We start from the raw sequence: 21,046 nt of genomic DNA, 5'->3' as shown, positions 1-21,046 counted from the left end.
ATAAACAGAATACATAATTCTGAAACCTGAAGTTATACACTTAACTGAAGGGAAGACAAATTTCTCTCAGTCCTCCCATAACAGAAACCAAAACAGCATCCATCATCATGTTGCCAGGATATCAGACATATAAATCTCACTGTTCTCCTTCTTAACAGTTTTCAGATACACACAACTTCAGATACAATTAGGAAATGTGTAAATATGTTCACATCCCAGACCCAAATAATGTAGTTTGATCCCAAGAGAAACAGAATGACCACAACTTGGCTGCTTCTTAGGTTAAGGGTGGGAGTGAATAGAGATCTCATCCAGGAGCATAGCCAAAATTTCCTTAAGAAGGGTATATGTACATCATAAATAAATGTCAGTGAGAGTCCACACCAGAAAAGAATTTGAGCAGCTCTATGAAGTATCTGGAAAAATTCACACTACACATGGTCAATGAAAAATCTCCCACTGACTTTAATGAGTCCAGAATTTCCCTTCTGTTGATGAGTAAGACAAAAGACATAATCACATATCACAATCTAATTAAGAGCAGAACATTTAGAGTAAACATATTATTAATAAGGAATGTAGTCAGGAATGCTTTGTTTGCTTCCTTCAATGTCAAAGATATGATGTGAGTTTTAGTGCTGGGTAAGCCTCAATATAACATGCAGGTAGGGCCTTACTTCTGTCAAAGCCTTTTAAAGGGAGGTTATATTGGCAACTGCAGCCTCCCTCCTCCCACCTGGAAAAGACAAGAGGAAACTAATGAGCATGCACTGATGCCTTGAATTGATTATTTGATGCATGGAATTATTCAAAGTTATCTTCAAAGCAGTGAAGAGCCTGAACTGTGCTGCAGAGTGGATTGCTTTTTTGCTTTCAGCCCTTTCTGTAATCTGTGACTCAGATCAAGCAAGATTTTATTTATGACAGCACTAGGTTCTCAGGACTTTCTTCTTCAGAAAGGCCAACTGGCCTAAGCTTTATTACTTAGGCTTTAATTTTTTTCAGAATCATCACCTGCACCAAATGCTGGACCCCAGACTACCTGGAGGAGAACTTTACAGTGAGAACAATATCAAAATAAATATTCTTCAAATCTAAAGTTGATCAAATTATGGTCACTTAGAAGATTTCTGCTGCAAGGGAAACCAACAATCAGGGACTTGCCATCAAATTGTCATCTCCTGAATGTGCATCAATTCAGGCACAAGGTAGCACTTCTGTCTCCAGTACAACTCCTTGAGGTTGCAAAGAGGAGGAGTGTGGCTTCCTCAGGATCACTGGTAACTGGAAAATGACAGGTCAGATCCAGCATGGACTTGGGATGGAATGAGTAGCAAGCAGCTTGTAGAGTGCAGGAGAAACAAGTTGACATTACTGTGCTTGCCTTCAACACTGAGCTGGATGGCAACTTCTGACTCCTGAATTTCCATTCCTACTAAACATATCCTTGGATGTTTTTAGTACATGGATCAGAGATTCAAATTCTAGCCTGAACTCCTAGAAATGGAAATGTGTCCAGGCCAACGTTTCTCTTAAATCTTTCATTTTACATTAGTTACTAAGGAAGGTGTAACTCGTTTGTGTGTCATGTAATTGGTTTCGGCTACTGTGAAATCACCGCACTACTGGCAACAAGTGCCCTCCTGAGGTTTTTTGCATTATGTGTTTCAGAAATACTTTCTGTAAATTACACTTTATTACAGTACATAGCTCTTTGGAGTACCTAGATATTTATGTCAGATTACGCTGAATGTCACTATAACAAGAGGATCACTTAAGGGACACACTGTAAATCAAAGGAAAAAAAAAAACATTAAAAATCTGCTGCTGTTATAGCAAGTCCCCAGTGATACAATTTTCCATATGCTAATGGTGCATTATAAATCAATGCAGAAGCAGTCCCTTAAAATAAGCATATGCTCCCCCTCATTTCTTGTATCAAGTCTCACAATATTTTCAGTTTAACTTGTTGCCTAACTACTAGCACACCTGGGTAATGCTGTTCCCAGGCAACAGTGTATAAGCACAACAAGAATAAAGCAATGGAAATTTCAATGCACTGTTTTAGTAGAAGCCTTCTGAGAAGGAGAGGGTAATCAGGAATGTAAGGTATTCAAACCACAGAACTCAAGGCATTAACAGAACTTAATCCTGAAGAGGATAAATCCTTAGCAAAATATCAAAGAGAAAATAAAACCAATTATGAGAACATTACAGTTAAAAATAGCTAATAGAGCATCTGTTTTCATGAAGATATGTAAATATGTGGAAGAGAGACCATGCGTCATCTTAGAAACCTACCAGATTACCAGCATAAACCAGTGTTTACTCAGGAGTGACTGTGAACTCTTTTCTGTGGGCTTCCAGAGCTGTCAGGAGTGCCTGGACAATTGCTGCAGTTCAGAGCTGCTGAGCTGTGCCAGGACTGTGGGCTGAGGAGCCCTCTGAGGCCAAGGAGAATTTTGGCCTGTAACGGATGTCCTGAAATTTGTGTATGTCCAAGGAGATCAAGAGACTAAAAAGGCTGAACTTCTTACCCACTCTATCTTCTGCAATTTGGGTAAAACTAGAAGCATTGTTTCCAAATAAGCAGCAAAGGCATGGAGGATAGTACTCCTGTGCTAAGAACAATCTAGTACATGGAAGAAGGCTGGGTTTAAAACCTAAGAACTTGGGCTTGGATTTAGGCAGATATCCTAAGGCAGCTGTGGGGCAGGGGCTGGGGGAGTTGAGGTGTTGGGGAAAGGGAAAAAGCAGCCTCTTACCACATGATTTTTTCCATCTGTGTCTCTCTAGCTTTGTATACTCTTCAGAATCTTGCAGTGCGTTGAAAGCACATAAAGACTGAACTCCTGAAAGAAGTCAGTATCGATGCTATGCACAAAACTCACACCTGACATGGAGTTAATACCTCCAGATTCTATTTCAGGATTAAAATTTGAAATGAGGAGCCCATTCTACCATCCTTAGTAGTACAATTTCCATGCAGTGTACATTTACACAAATCTATGATGTGGCTTAGAGAGACAGCTAAGTCTGGTTCAATTAAGTAAGCCAAATCATTCAGTTATGAATCACAACTGAACTTATTTCATTAGTGACCTCACCAAGCCACTTTGTAGCTCCTTTGAGGTCCAAGGAGCATCAAGAAATATTCTGCTTTCTCCTAATGCTGGCAGTGGTTCCTACCAAGCAAGCTGTAGAATGGATACATGTTCTTGAAGTGTGGCCTGGTGGACTGCCTTAGGAGGGGAGCAGGCTGTGGGAGCCACAAGTGACCCTGTGGAAAGGCCTGTGGCACCTGGCAAGGGACTTTGAGTGTAAGGTGTCAGGGCCAAGACTACTAAGATGAAGTTGGATGAGGATGCCACATTGAGGGAGCAGGACTGTACATGTGACTCTCAACAGAGTGTGGGGAGCCAGGCTAGTTGATAGGGAAAAGGAGCAAAATACAGGAGAACTGCTTAAATACAAGGTACTGGGTATGATGGTCTAACTGTAACTGGATCAGCACACAGAATACAGGGTAAGGCTGCATCCTTCTGGCTGCAGATGGGAGAGGAAGAGGAGGGAAGTGCCAACTTTGAAACCTTCCAAGCCGTGAAGAGAAAGAGTTGTTTCTTAAGCTAAAATGTCAATTAATCACTGAAATTGCCAGAAAACTGTAAAAGGACAAACATTTGTTATGTTGTCATGTTGTAACACTGTAATAGAAGTGAACACCTTTTAAAAAAGTATTTATGTGTCCTTTTCATTTCGTATTCATATTATTTTAGTGCACTGTGATTTAAATACATAAATTATTAATTATGTAAGTTTAAATAAATAAATAACCTAGGGATCTTGGTGGACAACAAGCTGTCCATGAGCCAGCAGTGTGTCCCTGTGGCCAAGAAGGCTTGGTGTACATTAGGAAGAGGACTGCCAGCAAGTCAAGGGCCCTTCAGCACAATGGGAGACATTTGAGCAGTCCAGTGGAGGGCTATGAAAGTGATTAAGGGACTGGGGCAACTTTCTTATGAAGAAAGGCTGAGGGAGCTGGGCACGTTCAGCCTCAAGAAGAGACAAATAAGAGGGGCCTTATCAATGTCTATCAGTATCTCAAGCGAGGATGATGCCAGGCTCTGCTCAGTGGTGCTGAGCAATAGGACAAGAGGCAACAAGCAGAGACTGATGCCCAGGAAGTTCCACCAGAACATAAGGAAGAACTTCTTTACTGTGTGGGTGACTGAGCACTGGAACAGGCTGCCCAGAGAGGTGGTGGGGTCCCCCTCACTAGAGATAGTCAAAAACCATCTGGATGTAAATCTGTGCCATGTGCTCTGGGATGACCCCGCTTGAGCAGGGATGTTGGACCAGATGACCCACCGTGCTCCTTTCCAACATGACCCATTCTGTGATTCTGTAAATTAGCAAGAGAACGTCTGCCCCCAGAAGTCCAGATGCCTGGGCTATTCTTACTGATAATAACACTGAGCAGTAAGAGTTGCTACCGTTAAAATGCAGATATATGGCAAAACATAAAATTTTCCGAGGTGAATTAAGTTACTCTTAATCTTAGTAAGGCTTTTCTTGTATTTTGAAAGGAATTTCTGTTAGGTACTTACCGGAAGACTCAAAAATTCATTAAAGAAATCGACAAGCATATCATCTGTGGCTAAGCATTCTTCCTATAGAGAGATAAAACCACAAAGCATGGCTTGTAATAATCTGCACTAATATTTAAATGCACTATTGCCTCAAACAATATTTTTTCTATGAGATATGACATGGAAGATTTTGCAAAATATTATTTCCCACTTTTGAGAATATAGTCATTGCATCACTGCTATATTCTAGCCATTGCACACTGCTAAGGTCCTTAGCAATTTAAAATGCACACATGAAGGTAAATCCTTTATCAATGAATTTACAGATAAAGCCTTCATAAACCAAACAGCTTCTAGATGCTAAAACTTTTGAAAAAATGGGCATAAGCTAGCAGTCTAGAAATTCCCCACATTGTACCTTTCTCTCTTGCACTTGGGAAGAAGGGAGTATAATATTTCACCAGGGCCACCTTCTGCTCTCACCCTGCTGCTTAGGGATATTCGGGGACTAAAAGGGAGAAAAATAACCTGTAATTTGGCTCAGCAAGCAAGCATTGTATGCCATACTTTGAATCTGACAGAACTGGGAGGCTTCCTGTTGTCCTGATCAGAAGTGACGACTGCATCTACAGGTGTTTTTCTATCTTTTCTGATGCCTACATTTTAAATCCTGCTAACAAGACACAAAAACTGTAGACTAGAAGTTGAATATTTTTGCTGTTGACAAATCCAAAAGTGTGGCTCCAAGTCTTACTTTTACTGACTCAGTATTTCCACCATCCCCATTTCAATTCAACAGAGGGTAAAACTGGAACATTATTCCACTGGTCTTCAGATATGCATCTTCAGTATAATGAAGACAAATAATATTTAATAGTCTCATTTTCCTGAATATTCTATAATTTCAGCCTTGCACGGCAAGGAGAATGAACTTAAATTTAATGTATTCGCCAATGGCAGCAAAGGTGTTGCAACACAAATCTTTTCTCTCTTTCTGAAGTTGGTATCATTGAACTGTGCTAATGAGGAATAGCATTAAAGAGATGTTATGCACAGGGTACAGGCAGGCAGTATCTTGATCCAAACCCCAGTGGTCTAACCTAAATGCAAATAGCTTGTGCTCAGATAAGGAAGAAATGTGAGATAGCATGCATGGCAAGTCAGGACTAGGCCTGATGGTGTTTGTCTGGCCCTAGTCTGCCAGCACTTATTCCTTAGCACTTGTACTTGCTGTGGTGGCTTAATACAACACAGGCAAGGTAGCTCAAGACCATTCCTGGAAAATGCTGCCAGTGCTGAAAGCAAGGCTTTCATGCCTTATATGTATCACAGGCCCATGGGCCAAAGCAACTGCAGTGCCATGGACCTAGAGATGTTTGGGTGCTGCTTAAATAGGGGAATTCACCAAAGTGTCTAACCCATTTTGAAATTAACAGAGAATCTTCTTACTAATGTCAATAGGAAATCAAATCCAGAAATATCAATTCTTCACAATTAGGAAAGGAAATTAATTAGAAACCAGCTGTATTCAGCCTCATGTTTGGTTTGACACTGACAAGGATGAATCTCAAGATAGGACTAGATATGATAATACATGATGAAAATATTATTAAATGACTTATTAAAAACAATTAACTTATTATTGGCTGAAGTATAAGCTCTTTAGGAATATGGGGGTAACATGATTTTAATTTTCCAAGGATATATTTCTCTGTAGTCCCATAAAACAGCAAGAAATGTAAACACAGCATTTGATTAATAGATAAAATGCTTATGATATTATTAATGTGTGCTTTATTGCTTACTGCATCTACATATTATATACTTTCCTTTGGTTTTTGGAGTATTTTTGTAGACAGCTTTATTTTCATTTAAAGTCAGTTGCACTTTCTTATGTGCACATTATAGGTTAGGGAGTTGCACGTACAATACTATAGCTTAGATTTTTGTGCCAGAAAGCATTTGGTTTCATTTCTTTCCATGCCATTTCTCCTGCAGCACAGTCTAAATTATGGCTAGAAAAAGCTGTCTTAGAATTGCAACTGAATGTTAAGGTGTGCTAGAAATTGCTCCAAACTTGTGCTTTTGTTGGTTCTGTTTATGGCAATAAACACTATAAATAAAACAGTGTCTAGAGATTCCCAAAAGCAATATCTACACATTTATACTTTAAAATACACAGGAAGTGCCCAAAAGGCACTAAGTTACAAACACATCCAAAACAGGGAATAGGCAAACATCACCTGAGCTGTAACAGTAAACATGTCATTTCTTATGAGGTAACAGACAAATATATATACCTTTCAAACAAGAAGAAAAACATCAGGGAAATCCTACAATTAGCTATGAGCAAAGAGCAAAAAAGGCAAAGTAAGGAAATTGTTAAACCTGTCATATTGAATCTTCCAGTTGTTTGTTTCCTTCTTTCATCCTAATTCATTTTCATTTCCATCTTTATTCTCCATAGCCTTCTGTTACTTTTTTCTAATTATTTTCAAACTAAGTATTTTGTCTGACAAAATTTTAAGAAATTGCTCAGTAGTCTACACTTACAAATAAAAAAAGAAATGAGAAAACAATGGTTTCCAAAATGTTTTTTTGCTTTTTTTTGCTCCATAGCTGCATTATAAAAATAATGACCAAGCCTTATAAGCATACTTACTAACATTTCTTCTGTTATACATGGAGGTTCTGAAAAGATATTAAATATCATATGTTATCCAAGCAGTACAGTTAATCTGGTTCAACTACAATACAACAAAAAGTAGTGAGGCATGACAATCCTCCTGGGTATTCTGAAATAAAATAACTTGGTCTGAAGAAATAAAATAAACTAAGAACATGCTGTAATGTTGACCCGTGCATGAAAAGATTAACTATCACAAGAATTATTTAAATAAAAATCAAGTATTATTTAAATATATTATTTCTTATACATATCCGTTAACTTCATGTCACCTTTCCTCTGCAAAATTGATAACTAGAAGCTTGGGGGTTTAATGAAAATACAGAGACTCAAAGCTTTGAACAGTAAATATTACAAATCATGTGATAAAACTAAGAAGATCCAACTGTGTTCCCGAATAGTCAACTCTCATTCATTCTAGAATATTGTGACTTTAGTGATGCCATTTGAGGGGAGCAAAGTTCTCTCTTCGGAGCGAGGAGTTCTGCCGGGCAGGTTTACACCCGGCAGTTCAAAATGCCCCTCTTTGCGCCACCGTCTCTGTACCTGAGGCCGCCACCGTGGGCCCCGAGCCCCGTGCGACACGGAGGCGGCCCAGCCCTGCGGGGACAGTGCCACGTACCGGTGGTGAGCCTCTTGGAGCGCATCCTGCCCCGGTGAGATGCCGGGGAGCGGCGGGAGCGGCTCCTGCCCGGGTGAGATGCCGGGGAGCGGCGGGAGCGGCTCCTTCCCGGTGAGATACCGGGGAGCGGCGGGAGCAGCGCCGGGGCCGCCGGGCCCGGCCGGGGCCTGTGGCCGCCGCGCCGTTGCCATGGCGCTGCAAACACGGCCTGGGCAGTGCCCGCCCGGCAGCGCGCTCCCTCAGGGAGGACAGTCCCGAAGGAGATACCTGAGAAGCAGGAATCTGAGGATGCTTGAAGCCACAAATGAAACTAAGCACTCCCAGAATGTTCGTTCCTGCCTTGGCTCCAGCATGGAAGAAAAGGTCACGTTTCTGATGGGGTCAGTGAAAGCTGTGTGCAAAGAAGGAATTCAGCATCCTATAGGAGGATTTCAGAGGGATTTAGGTGTTTCACAACTGGGATCTGAAAACCATCCGACCTAGGAAGTACCTTATCCCAGAACTGCATAAATCCTTCAGGATTTTTTGGCATGAAAGTTCGCGCAAATGTTCTCTGCCGTTGCTTGTTTCCAGACCAGCGCTGCTTTTAGTAGCTTGGCAAAAATCCCGCTGGGATGAGTTGTACAAGATGTCATGGATGCAGGGTACATGAAGGGCTCCTTTGAGAAGCCTAATCCATCAGCCAGGCTCGGGAAGTGCCCAAAAGGCACTAAGACCTTGCTATTCCCAGAAAACTGTCATTTGTGTCCCCTTTCACAGAGCAGAGTAGTATATCCAGTTGTAACGCTCAACTGTGAAAAAAAGTTTTATTTTAACTCATACATGACTTTGGTGGACTCCATGGTAACTAAAAACAGAACAAATGCACATGCCTGGGGACTGCAGCTTAAAGTGCGGAAGCTGATGAGTGTTAATAATGAACAAGCAGCAAATCTGTTACCATAGAGGCAGGGAAAATGGCTTCATCTCCTAGAAGCTCATGATATTTTGCACCCTCTACTCCAGATGTGCATTCCTACTCTGGGGGATGCCTGCCCAAACACAATCACTAGTCCAGTTGCTAAATGCCAGAATAATACTTCTTCTAATTGTCTAAATGGAATATTGTTAGCTGTGTGATTAGCTTTTGAGCTAGTGGTTTGGCAGGAGGGGGGTGTCCCTTGAGGGGACAATAGTATTTCCAAAGGCCTAAAAGATAAGCTGAATAATGTGTTCTTCAAGATACACATTTCAGGCAAACATTTCATATATATATATATATATATATCTGAAGAGCATATTCAAAAGAAGTAAAGAATAAAATATGAAGATTCAGATAAGTTACCTATGGACAATTTAAATATCAGTATTCTGATGAAGTATTATCTGTTCTTACATTCTCTGTATGCAGACTCTATTCAATAAGACATGACAAATGTTAACATTGAATTTCCTAATGCTGTGTGTCAAGACATATTCTATTGTCACTATGAAATATTTCAAATAGGTATACTTAATGTAAGAGAAATTTGCTATATGTAAGAGAAATATGCATAACAGCCCATAAAATGCAAAGTTAAACCTTTCCAACAGGTAGAAGAATTGCACTCATTGTATTATGGGCCTAGATTGTCTCGTAACCAAACTACTTAATATGATTTTAAATGTTTAACCTAATGTTCATTCCATTCATTTTCCCCCTGCCCCTCTTTCTGATGTAAGTATAAACATAGTCTGCAGTGTATAACTTTCTCCTAAACTTCCCTAATTGCTTGCAACTTTTGAAGAAAAAACAAAAAAAAACATTATGAATGACCCTTTTTTAAAAAAATTAGAAGTGGAAGGTACAAGACAGCTCAGAAACACTGAAGTTTGGAAGTGAGTCAATTAATAAAAATAAAATTTAAAAAGGTCCTTTTCCTCTCCTTCTGCCATCAGCTATATTTTGACATAAAACTCTTAGGTCTTTGTGCTGTTTCAACATGCTTCAAAGATTACATTTAGGATTAAGCTCATCAGAAAATATACATTGTACTCTCTCATGGAGAATCTATCAGCAGTCATCACTTTTTCATTATCTGAGTTAACAACACACATTTAGGTCAAATACCTTGTGTGTGTGTGTGTGCATTCCAGTCCTGATTTACATTGCCAGTTAAAAGTTCACCAGCTAGTAAAGCTGAGATCAAGCTCATTTTCCTTTTTCCCATTTTTCTTTCCATGCTCTTAATTTATTTTAATTTTTATTACTATTTAGCTAAGCAGAGCTGCAGGCCTACAGGATGTTTCATAAATATAATCAAAGCTGTGATCTATCCCAAAAAGCATCTTACCCTGTAGTAAAGATGAATGGCTAGACACGATGGGGAATAAGTTCTAAAAAAGGAGATATGCATAAAATATTGGACAAAATAAAGAAAAAACACTAAAAGTAAGCTTAAAATTGTTAGAAATTTTAGAGAATGGTGATCTGTCAGAAGGCCATCACAGGAAGAAGCTGCATTGGAAGACAAATGGAAGGAAAACATTGATTGGTCCACTTCATACCTGCTGGCATTTCCCTCCTCTGCTTATTTCTTTTGGAGAGCTGAACTTACAGTCAAAATTTTAATCTGTCCTCCACAAATTTCTGGAATTTATGTCTGTCAGGGTAAGGATTTCAAGGTATTGCCCAGGCAAAGCAAATCAAAACTGCTGAGACAGGTTTGCCCACAAAGAACCACACATATAAACTATGCCAGCTTGCTGGATGAACAAGCTTCCTTGGGACTCACGTGCACATAACAAAACATAAACTGGATTGCTTTACTAAATCCAAATGTACGCTTGTGTTTGTAGGTGCTAACCTGTGTTTGATTCCTGGCAGTGGTCATAGTGAAGTCATGAATTTTCACATAAATAATTATGCATTCAAAAGATAGTAAACACTCAACAAAAATGCAGATACAGCTCTAGAAAGATACCCAGGGACAGCTATTGATTTCCATAGAAATCCCCCCTCTCAGATATAAGTGGGCATTTCTTGCCATGATACCTTTAATACCTAAATATTTTTTACAGAAGTCTGACTTCAGTTGAATATAACTACACATTCTTTTTTAGATAATTACCAGGGAGATTTTAGTTTTGCATCTGGTAGCTGCAATCACATGCACTGAAGACAGGTGCTAGGAAACCTATTTAAATATTGACTGCAGAAGTGCCAAAGTGGGAGTCAGATCGCAAGAAAGAAGCACAAGTCCAGTGTCAGATAGCTGGCCCTTAAATGCCTTAAATTATTCTGTTGGCAAAAACACAGAGGCTGCCTGTGGTGATGGTACAGCCTCGGTGTTGAATCTGATAGTCCCAGTTTACAGGCACAGTTTAATGCAATTCTGTGGCTGTCAGAAAAAAATTAGTGCAAACACCTGAAGAAACTGTTATTGGAAATACGAGCAGTCAAAAGAACTTGAAAAGGAGAAAAATAATATTCCTGAAGATAGCCTAGGTTAAAAGCAAAAAAGCAAGTGGTTAAAAAAAAATTTGAAGAGGTCAATTGCATCCTGGCCAGATCAGGAACAGTGTGGGCAGAAGGACCAGCACAGTGATTGTCCCTCTGTACTGGGCACTGGTGAGGCCACCCCTCAAGTGCTGTGTCCAGTTCTGAGCCCCTCACTACGAGGACACTGAAATGCTGGAGAGTGTCCAGAGAAGGGCAGTGGAACTTGGGGATGGTTTAGAGCACAAGTCCTGTGAGGAGCAGCTGAGGGTGCTGGAGTTGTTTAGCCTGGAGCAAGGGAAGCTCAGGGGAAGTTTTATCACTCTCTACAACTACCTGAATGGAGGCTGTATGTAGTGAGCTGGGGGTCAATCTCTTCTCTCAGGTATCAGGTAATAGGACAAGAGGAGACGGCCTTAAGTTGTACCAGAGGAGTTTCAGATTGGCTATTAGGAAAAAATTGTTCACCAAAAAGATTGTCAAGCACTGGAACAGGCTACACAGAAAAGTAGTTGAGTCACATCCCTGAAGGGACTTCTGGATGTGTCACTTAGGGACCTGGTTTAGTGGTGGACTTTGCAGTGCCAGGTTAATGGCTGGACTCAACGATCTTAGTGGGCTTTTTCAACTTAAACAATTCTATTATTCTGGAAACAGTAAAGGAAGAAATGGGACTTAGCTTGGGGCTATCAACATTAGAAACCTTTAACTGGAGGAGACTTTCAGAGGGAAGTCCAAAGAGCTTTACCTCTACAGAACTCTTTTTTTGGATAGTGACTGGAGAATACTTCTTGACTTGTCCATGTTGCCAACGGCCCAAGGATTCCTATAACAATCCTACTCTATCAGGACAATGTAGAGGTGTCTTATCAAATTTAAAGGCTTTACATAAGGTTTGATTTCCATTTGCTTAATATGGGTCTTGAAAAACATTAGGGGGATACAGAGACATGCCTGGAAGATGAACCAGAATTTGGAAGGAACTGCTTAGCAATTTGTGATATACATTTCTACTCTTACTACCTCCTACATGCCAAGTAGTGTATATGCCTGCTGCATACACACCTGCAGTCATCTGAGGTCTTTATAAATTTCTATTATTGTCTTAAGGCGTAACTCCTAGAGCTTTAGGAGAATTTCACACTACCTTTCCTAATTTTGGAAAGGAGCATTAACACTTAATTGAAAAAGCTATTTAGCAAGATTATGAAATAAAATTATTAGAAATAAAAATAGAAATAGATAAATTATTTAGAAATTATTATTAGAAATAAAGTATTATAAATAAAGTAATTCTGCAAAGACAGACTGAAAATCAGGAAAGAATTACTAGAGCCACAGCTATGAAACCACGTACAAGATAGAAACATCGACATGGTGCATAAGTGACAGCAAGGCAGAAAGAATTTTTTGCTAGCAGCCCTGCTACAGTTAATGTAGCATATCTTTCTGCTGAAACATAATACAGATCAGAAGAAACTGTCACAGTTATTTCTCACAGAGATTTCACTGTCATGGGATGTATCCAAATTTTGGCACTGTGTACAAAAGATTGTATTGTTATTGTCTATTATCTATTTTCCATGTAGATAAACTGGAGTCATGGTTTGTAATACTTTTTGGCTGCACTAACTTAAGCTTTTCAGATGTACAACCACTTCCTACTTCTAGTTGCACAAGTAGATTTCATGACTTTTTTTTTCTGGGGTTACTCACAGCTTGGTTTATGGCAGGTGAGTTTCTTTATCATGGCTTAAGAGGTGTTCCAGTCCACCAAAGGTCCAATGCAAGAGGCATAATGGAGAAGCTCTAGCAGGTAGCAATAGCATAGCCAAATAATGTCAAACATCCTTTAGCAGATCATCTCCTGACACTCCTAGGTGTCAAATACCAACAAGAAACACTAGATGCATGCATGTCTTCCCTGTCTTGCTATGAAGCAGGTGTAAAGAGCAGCCCCCAAACCCAGGATTCCCCAGCTGAGTTAACCAAGTGAAATATTACTGATGTATTAAATCTGGATAGCAGCAGTGCTGTTTGAGATAAAACATCTCACTGACCACCAGTTCCCATATTTTTGTTACATTGCTGTGGCTGCTGTAGAGGTCTATAAAGAAATAGATTGGGAGACTGATCAAGCAGAAAAAATGAATTAGGAGGAAAAAAAGAAAAATATTTCATGTTCCTCCACTTCAAGAACACAGCAGTGTCTACTCAACAGGTTCTGAGAATTGTATGAGAATCCATAACTATAAGTGTTCCTTAAGATTTCAATAATGTTTCAGAAAAGCATCCAAAAATTACACCCATCTTATTTTGTAGGTTTTTGATTTTTTGCTTTCCTAAGTGCCTATTGCTCTTTTAGACTCCAGGAGTACCTAGTTGAAAAATAAAGAATGCTTTAAGTTACCAAATTTTCACCCAGTCTTCATTCAACAGACTAAAAATAAAATAAAATAAAAATGCTATCGTTCTGACATTGTTTCAAATATGTTACATGGGAATATTTAGACTTTTCCAATTTGAGTGTAAAAAAGTTAATGTATTCCCTTTCTTGTTTACTAAAGCCTTAAGAACATCAATTAAGTATGAATGAAATGCATTCAATGTTTTTCGTGGTCATTTAAAAATCATGATAGAGGAGGCACTTTTAATCATACTTCATAAAACCATATTGGATTTTATTATCAAATATATTTTCTGTACTTAGGGAAGAAAGTCCAGAGCTTGTACCTTCTGAAACTATGAATTCTCAAATGTTTCAACTGCAACACTTGCATAAAAGAGTTATGTTTTCTACTCTGGACTGGCATGGACACCACTGGATAATCCAAGCCTGTGGCTGCAAGAGGACCTGAGCCAGGAGGCATTATAATTCCATGATCTTGCTGTATTCAGGCCAGTCTGTAATTCCACGATCTTGCTTGGTTTCTGTAGTAGCTGGCTGTGGGCCCAGCACATCTTTACCTTGTAGAGGAGGCCCTGGAGAAGTAATAACTGGGAATTGCTTCCCAGGATGCCCACTCCTCTTGTAGGGTCTTGGCACGCAGCTCCTGGGGGCAGGAATTATGGCCAGCACTGCTTTAAGCCATTCAAAATATTTTGCATTTGTAACGTTGAGTTAATGTGTATGGGTTAAAGAGGGAAGGAAAATTAGTGTTCTGTTGTGTAAGGAAAACCTTTGGTGCCCCCTTGTGGTATGTTATTATCAGCATTTGAAATTAAGGGCCATTTTCAGGGAGGAAAGCAGTTCAACATTAGGATAGTTTCACATTTAAGTAAGTTAATTGAGCAAAGCATTTCACGAATTAGTTTGTTTTATTGGTATCCATTCTGTGTTGTATGACATTCTCCCTGGACAACTTTATGAAAATTATTTAAACGAAGGAAAAAAGTCCAGAATAGGAACTTATACAGTGTCCCAGTGAGCATTTCTGTTTGGAGCAGAAAATGGGACTCATTGTACTTTCTTACATTATACCTATTTGGGATACAGAGTCTTGAACATGTTCTTAACAGAAACACTTTTAGCAGAAATGCTGAAAGGTAACTGCATCCCATTAATATGTTTTGTACATCACAACAGAGTACACAGGGCAAAAGCATAAAGGAAAATGAGGACTAAAATTGCAACATTTATGAGAGAGCTGCTTTTGTACCTATCTTTTCAAAAGAGGAGAGAATGTTTGCAACACAAGCAGAACTAATTTTTAAAAGCCAAAACTCTAGATGCTCTGGAGATGGCAGCCATGCAAATCTACCAAAATGTGCACCAGCAAAATGTGATGTGTTCAAACCAGAGGAAAATTTCATTTTGTAGCTCAGTGGTCTAAATATAGGCCGGGTACTGTGGTACTGAGTCCTGGCAGAGCAAAGCACTTGTAAGAGATGTGTTCTTCAGGCCTCAAATATTGTATTACACCCAAACAATGAGTTGGCTGTTAAAATAATTCATTTTCTGCTTTAAGCAAAATATCAATAGAAACATTCAATCCACTCCTATGATACAGGTTAATTTTGAATTTACAGGGTAATTTGCATCAATTGTACTGTATGTGCAATAAATATGATTGCTTGGTTTCTAATGATGGTAATATTCCTCTTTGTATTACTATAAGAATTGAATCCACCATTGCCATGATCCATCCTCACGGACAAGTTCCATGATGGTTCCTAACTTTAGTGTCTGCTCAGTGAACATGAGAGAAAAGTCCTCCATTTAGGCACCTGCAGCACTTTAGGAGGATAATTAACATTTTTGCTGAAGTGGAAGACTGCTGCACAACTGCTGAGTATCTCAGCAATAACCTTGCAGCTCCAAAAACTTTTACCAAGTATTACTATATTTATCTAGGGCACTACTGCTTCCCAACTAGCTCTCCCTGTTTTCCCAGTTACTATCCTCCTACCACTTCAGCTGGTTCTAGTCATGACACAGTATCTAAGTTTAAGTAGTTTATGGAAATAGGTTTTTCACTATGAGTCCAGAGTGAAAAGCATCAGCTGAAATACATGCATGGTTTCCACATCCCATTTGCCTACAGAGAGATTAAATGGGCCTACATAATTAAGACACAAGCACTCTTGCAGAATTGCTTTCAGAATGAGTGTTAAAACACAGAGAGGGAAAATTAGAGGGACTTTTAACACTTGAACTCCAGTCTTCAAGTCAAAAGTCTACTTTTACATGAAACTTTGAGTGTTTGACACTGCTTGTAAGATCATTGAAAATGTCATGCCATCAATATTTTCAGCTGAAGGGCTGGTTTCATTACTGTTCATCCATTAGCACCCAGCTCAATAAAGTATTACTAGCATTTAGGCTTCTGACAAGTTTGGGTAAGTTCTAACACTCTCCAGAAGCTTGTCAAAGAGAAAAAAATGTGTTAAGTCTTTTTAAAATGGATATTCCAACTAATCAGAGCTCAGAAAATAAGAAAGTGAAAACAAGCTTTGTTTTTGTTTAACTAAAATTAAACATATCATTCCCAAAAAGCAGTCAGGTTGTGCTGTGGCATCTGACAAGTGGTAACAGAAACTGCTAGATATTTTGCATCAAAAAATCCCCTAAGATTCAGCACAGGCAAAAAAATTGCAGCTGTAAAAATATAATATAATCACATCAAATACTAAATCATTACAAGACTAAAGCAGAGAAAGAAAAAAGCCTGAAGTTTAGACGAACAAAGTATGAGATTACACATTTAAGGTTCAGTAGAAATTAATGGAAAAAAATTTCAATCTTTCCAAAATTTTGTTAGAAGATTGTGGGAATACTACGCCAAGTGACTATGACTGTGCAGAAGACCTATACAAGAAATGCTTATCGTAATATACCTCAGTCAAAGTACTTCTTGTAGAGAAAAGAAAGCCATAATATTATTCTAGTTCTTGAGGAGGTTTCACTTGGGATACGGGTTGAATTGAATCAAAGAACAGATTCCAGTAGAAACAGTGAGGAGTGAAGAGTTGTTAGACACAACATTTGACGTTGGATTGTCTTAAGAGATGAGAGTAAATTCTGAGGATTTTTGTCAGTGAAAGAACAATCATAGTATTGGAGAAGTCTAAGGGAAGGATTAGATATACAGAATAGCTATTTTAATAGCAGTGCTAAAACAAAGGCAACAGGTTAAGTGACTAGTAGAGCAATCTGGAGTAGGTCACCAACATGGTAATGGGACAGTATTCTAACCAGTTTTAAGACAGAACTTAATGAGTTGACATAAGAGCTTGGCGCTAGATTCCAAGAGTCCCTTTCTAATCTGACACTGCTGTATTTCTTCATGTGCCTATAAAAACAGAAATAAAATAAATTACTTCTTGTATTAAAATTAATCAGCATGGCCTTAATTGCCTAAGGTGTTTCAAAGTGTAACCAATACATGGAATAGGAAAATGATCTGACATATGGTTGAGTTACTTAATTTAATGACCAAATTTTTTTTTAATCATTTTTGGCTAGTTAATGATAAAACATTCTAACATTCCCTAGTCTATAAACAATTCAAAGATTTATAACCATTTTTTGCCTAAGCTCTTCCATACTTGTCACCAAGGAAAGAATGATCAGAGACTTAAGTAATTTCAATTTCCTTCTCACAAACCACTTGAGGTTTATGGTTGCTGCTCCAAAAAAAAGATTTATGAAGTAAAATTCTTGCAGCAACATCTGTCAGCAGCAAAAGGTTACTTCCAATAATTCTATTTTGGAATTTAAACCCACAGCTCTGGCTCAAACCATCATGGTCAAAAACTAAATTCATTCCCCGGGCATTTGTAGGCAATGCCACTCCTCCCACTATACAGATCATGTCTGTCTGAAGGGAAATGAGGATTGCAAAAATAAAATTTGCAGCAGCCCAATACTAACCCAAATATTATCTTGAACATTATCCCCATGTTCCAGAGGGAAAGACAATTCACTCCTCCCTTTCCAACAATCTGTTGTCAGTTTTAACAAGAAATCTTGAGCTGGAGAATAACTGTGGGTAGGACATTTTAGAATGATGTCTCAGATTTTAGCTTTTATGTTTTTCAGAGTCTATGCTGCTTTAGTGTGTGGGTCTGGGCTTCATATTAGGGCATAGCAAGCTCTCTTCACAGAGTAGGGAGACAAAACAATTCCTTCTCTAGCTGGGGACCCAAGGACAGCTGATCCAGATCTCAGGCCCAAGAGCATAAACAACAGTGGACTGAAGAGAGAAAAACAAGAAGGATGAGACTTCATGGGCTAAAGCTGTAATTGGACAGTTAACTCCAATATGCTAATGGACCAGAACTTATAAAAGTGTGAGACCCCATGACTGGTCATCCATTTTGTGACCATTTTGGGTGTAGCCCTGGCTGGGCTCTTGTGCTGCCCAAGGTGGATCTGTTGATGCCTCCTAATCAATACCTACTTTATTCTTTAACTCCATCTAGTCTCTGTTCTAGGTCAGCCTACACAAGGCATCAAGAATACTTCTGATCATTGTCATTTCTGCTCCAGGAGTACTTTTGCATTCTTCTTCTCTGTGCTAGCCCTCAGGTCTGCAAGAATTAATTCAACCAGTAGAGAAAGAAACACAAATCCCTACTTGTAAGCTGTTTTCTGTTTGAGTTTTCTGTTTTGTTGGAAGAGAGGTGGGGTGGGGGGGTCATTTTCAGGGTTTAGGGGTGGTGTTTGTGTGCTGGGGGGGATTGTTTGGTTTTGTCTTGTATGTTTGTCTTTTATGGAGAACTTAGGTTCTCTTTTGCTGTTTCATCAAAATCCAGACTTACATACCTTTGTGATATGTGATGGAGACTAATTGAGACATCCAGTATAGAGGAAAAAAGCATACTAGCAGGGACTCTGTACTGCCACTCTCCTGCCCCCAATACTTAATTTCTGTCAATAAAGCAAACCTATAATTAAAATGCTTTGATTCCTTTCACCCAAATTATTAGACTATTAGATAGCTATCATATACCTTGTGTTCTATTCATGTGTAGGTAAAGAATAACATATCACTACTTTCTCCCTTGTGTCAAGGAATAAAGCTGATTTTATTTTAAAAGAAGTTTTAAAAAAAATATCACTGTCATAGAGAATACATTTACACAGAAATGGGAAGTCAGGCTTCTTACTTCCCCCACCTCTGATAAAGCAGCAAAGACCACAGAGAACACATTTCACTCAGACAGCAGAGCATAGATTACTTTTGTAATCGCCAGATTGCACTTGTGATAGACCCCACTGAGCAAGATATGTGTCAAGAAGACATTTTTGTGAGATAGATCTAGAACAAAAAAAACCCCAAGAAACTTCTAAGTACACCAAAAGAAGAGAAAAATATTTTAAATTGTGAAAGAAGACCTAATTTTTTTTTTCTTTCAAGCTTCTCCTTGTTGAATAGCTGCTGTAGACATCAAAAATACCACCTTTAAAAACAAACAATGCCTGTATCAGAACCAATTTACTCTCTCTATCCTCTATAAGCTTTGGAAAAACTCACAAACTTATTTAATATCTTTTCCATTTGAAAAAAAAAATTGGTAATAACTGATTTTTCAACTGAGAACTGAGTTCCTGTATGGTTTCCCACTCAAGGGTACTTTTTTCAGGAATACTTTCAGAACTATTGAACCCCATGCATTCCTGGATTGTGCTGCAACACTCCACAGCAGAAGGCGAGCTAGATACTCTCACCGACTGTCATAACTTTCCAATAATTTTCAAGAACTCCTTTAAAGCTTTTTTTTTAATTGAGACATTTTAGAGATATTGGTATTTAGCAAAGGTAACATGCAGTGATGACAATAGCAGTCTGAAGTGTTATGACATGCAGTACTTGTTCTGCATTGTGTTTACTACCATCCCCTACTTTATTTGGTAACTCAACAGCAAGAAACAAAACTAATCCAAATTTTTGTAAAGATAAACGACATATATTCAGATTCTTGTGTAATAGAACTTCCCATCTAGAAAGCTGTTCATTTTGACCTTTAATAGAAAATATTAAGCATTTCTAAAAAATGTATAGTTACTTACTATACACCAAAGGAATAAAGAATAAATTCAATGGTTCTTCGAACCGAATTAACTTTTAAGTAGACCTTGAACACCTAAAGCTCTAAACAATTAGAGAAATACAAATATTAAAAAAATTCAGTCATCTAACCATTGTCCCACTTGCAATCTCCTCCTCTGTAATGAATGCCCTTTTTTCTAAACCAAACCTATGTGCACATACCTCTATATTCCCTACCTTGCCCCCAAATCCTTTGCCTCAATTGTTCCCTCAGAACAGACTGAGCAGTTCTTCAAGTTGCTACCAGTCTAACCTAAGAACAAGGCAAAGGCTCAGCAAACACAAATATAAGTATGGAACAAAAGTGTTGATAGTTACATTAATTAAACATTAACTTCTGGCAGATATATTGGGTTGACTTTTTCCTTAATGATAACGTTTGGTTAATAGAGTTAGTGTTAACATTTCCTTACCATTTTATTAACCATGTTGTCTCTCCTCCTTCCAAATGCAATGAGAAACTACTATGCTAAAAATCAAGAATGGTAAAAGTACTAACCAAATTAGAGGTCACAACAGTTAGAGGTGAAAACTAAGAAGAGAGGTTCCTAGAACATCCTGAAGTTGTCATCCTGGTCCATTTGGCTTAAACATCCACAGATTATGTAAAAATAAATAAAGAAAAAATAAGAAAAAAATCTTAGAGGTGTCATTTTAGACACCAAAAATAAAGAGATGTGTGAATAAATATTAAAAGAGGCAAATATGAAGCTTTTGTTTTACTTGCAAAATCTCCTTTTGGATTGTTTTTTTTTAATCTGACTTTTTAAAAAATCACAGTGTTAAGGCTTACCTACAAATACACAGTCTTCAAAAATATAACACAAAAGACAACATCAGAGGGAGAGTGAGGAATAAACACCAGCTGACAACAAGAGTTCTGCAAGATGCTTGCGACAAACTTTTTGAAAGGACAAGTGGGACAATATTATTGTAGAAATTAATTGATATCATATTTTCATAGAAGTACTGTGTCCATTTCTGTCACCTGTATTTCAAGCTGTTTGTAATTGCTAGGATACAAACCAAAACCACACAAAAATTATTGGAGGTCCAAGAGGCAGATTGAGTTAGTTTTCTAGAAGGGATCAGCATATTTAGTTCAAGAGCAAGATATTTCCTAATAAAGGAAATTGA

General features: G+C 38.4%; 1 protein-coding gene across 1 annotated transcript in view; it reads right to left on the bottom strand.

The window, feature by feature from the left end:
• Positions 1-7,922, bottom strand: part of RGS22 (regulator of G protein signaling 22) — a 60,142-nt gene extending 52,220 nt beyond the window's left edge. The window contains exons 1-3 of the mRNA XM_059480529.1: positions 7,898-7,922; positions 7,252-7,280; positions 4,608-4,670 (exon numbers count right to left, since the gene is read on the bottom strand). Coding sequence (XP_059336512.1) covers positions 4,608-4,670; positions 7,252-7,280; positions 7,898-7,922 — 117 coding nt within the window. The remainder of the gene's footprint in view (positions 1-4,607; positions 4,671-7,251; positions 7,281-7,897) is intronic.
• Positions 7,923-21,046: the final 13,124 nt, after the last annotated feature.

The sequence above is a fragment of the Ammospiza nelsoni genome, chromosome 1 (assembly GCF_027579445.1).
Source record: "Ammospiza nelsoni isolate bAmmNel1 chromosome 1, bAmmNel1.pri, whole genome shotgun sequence".
NCBI lineage: Eukaryota > Metazoa > Chordata > Aves > Passeriformes > Passerellidae > Ammospiza > Ammospiza nelsoni.
The sequence above is the reverse complement of the archived record's forward strand: the minus strand, read 5'-3'. Positions and strand labels throughout refer to the sequence as shown.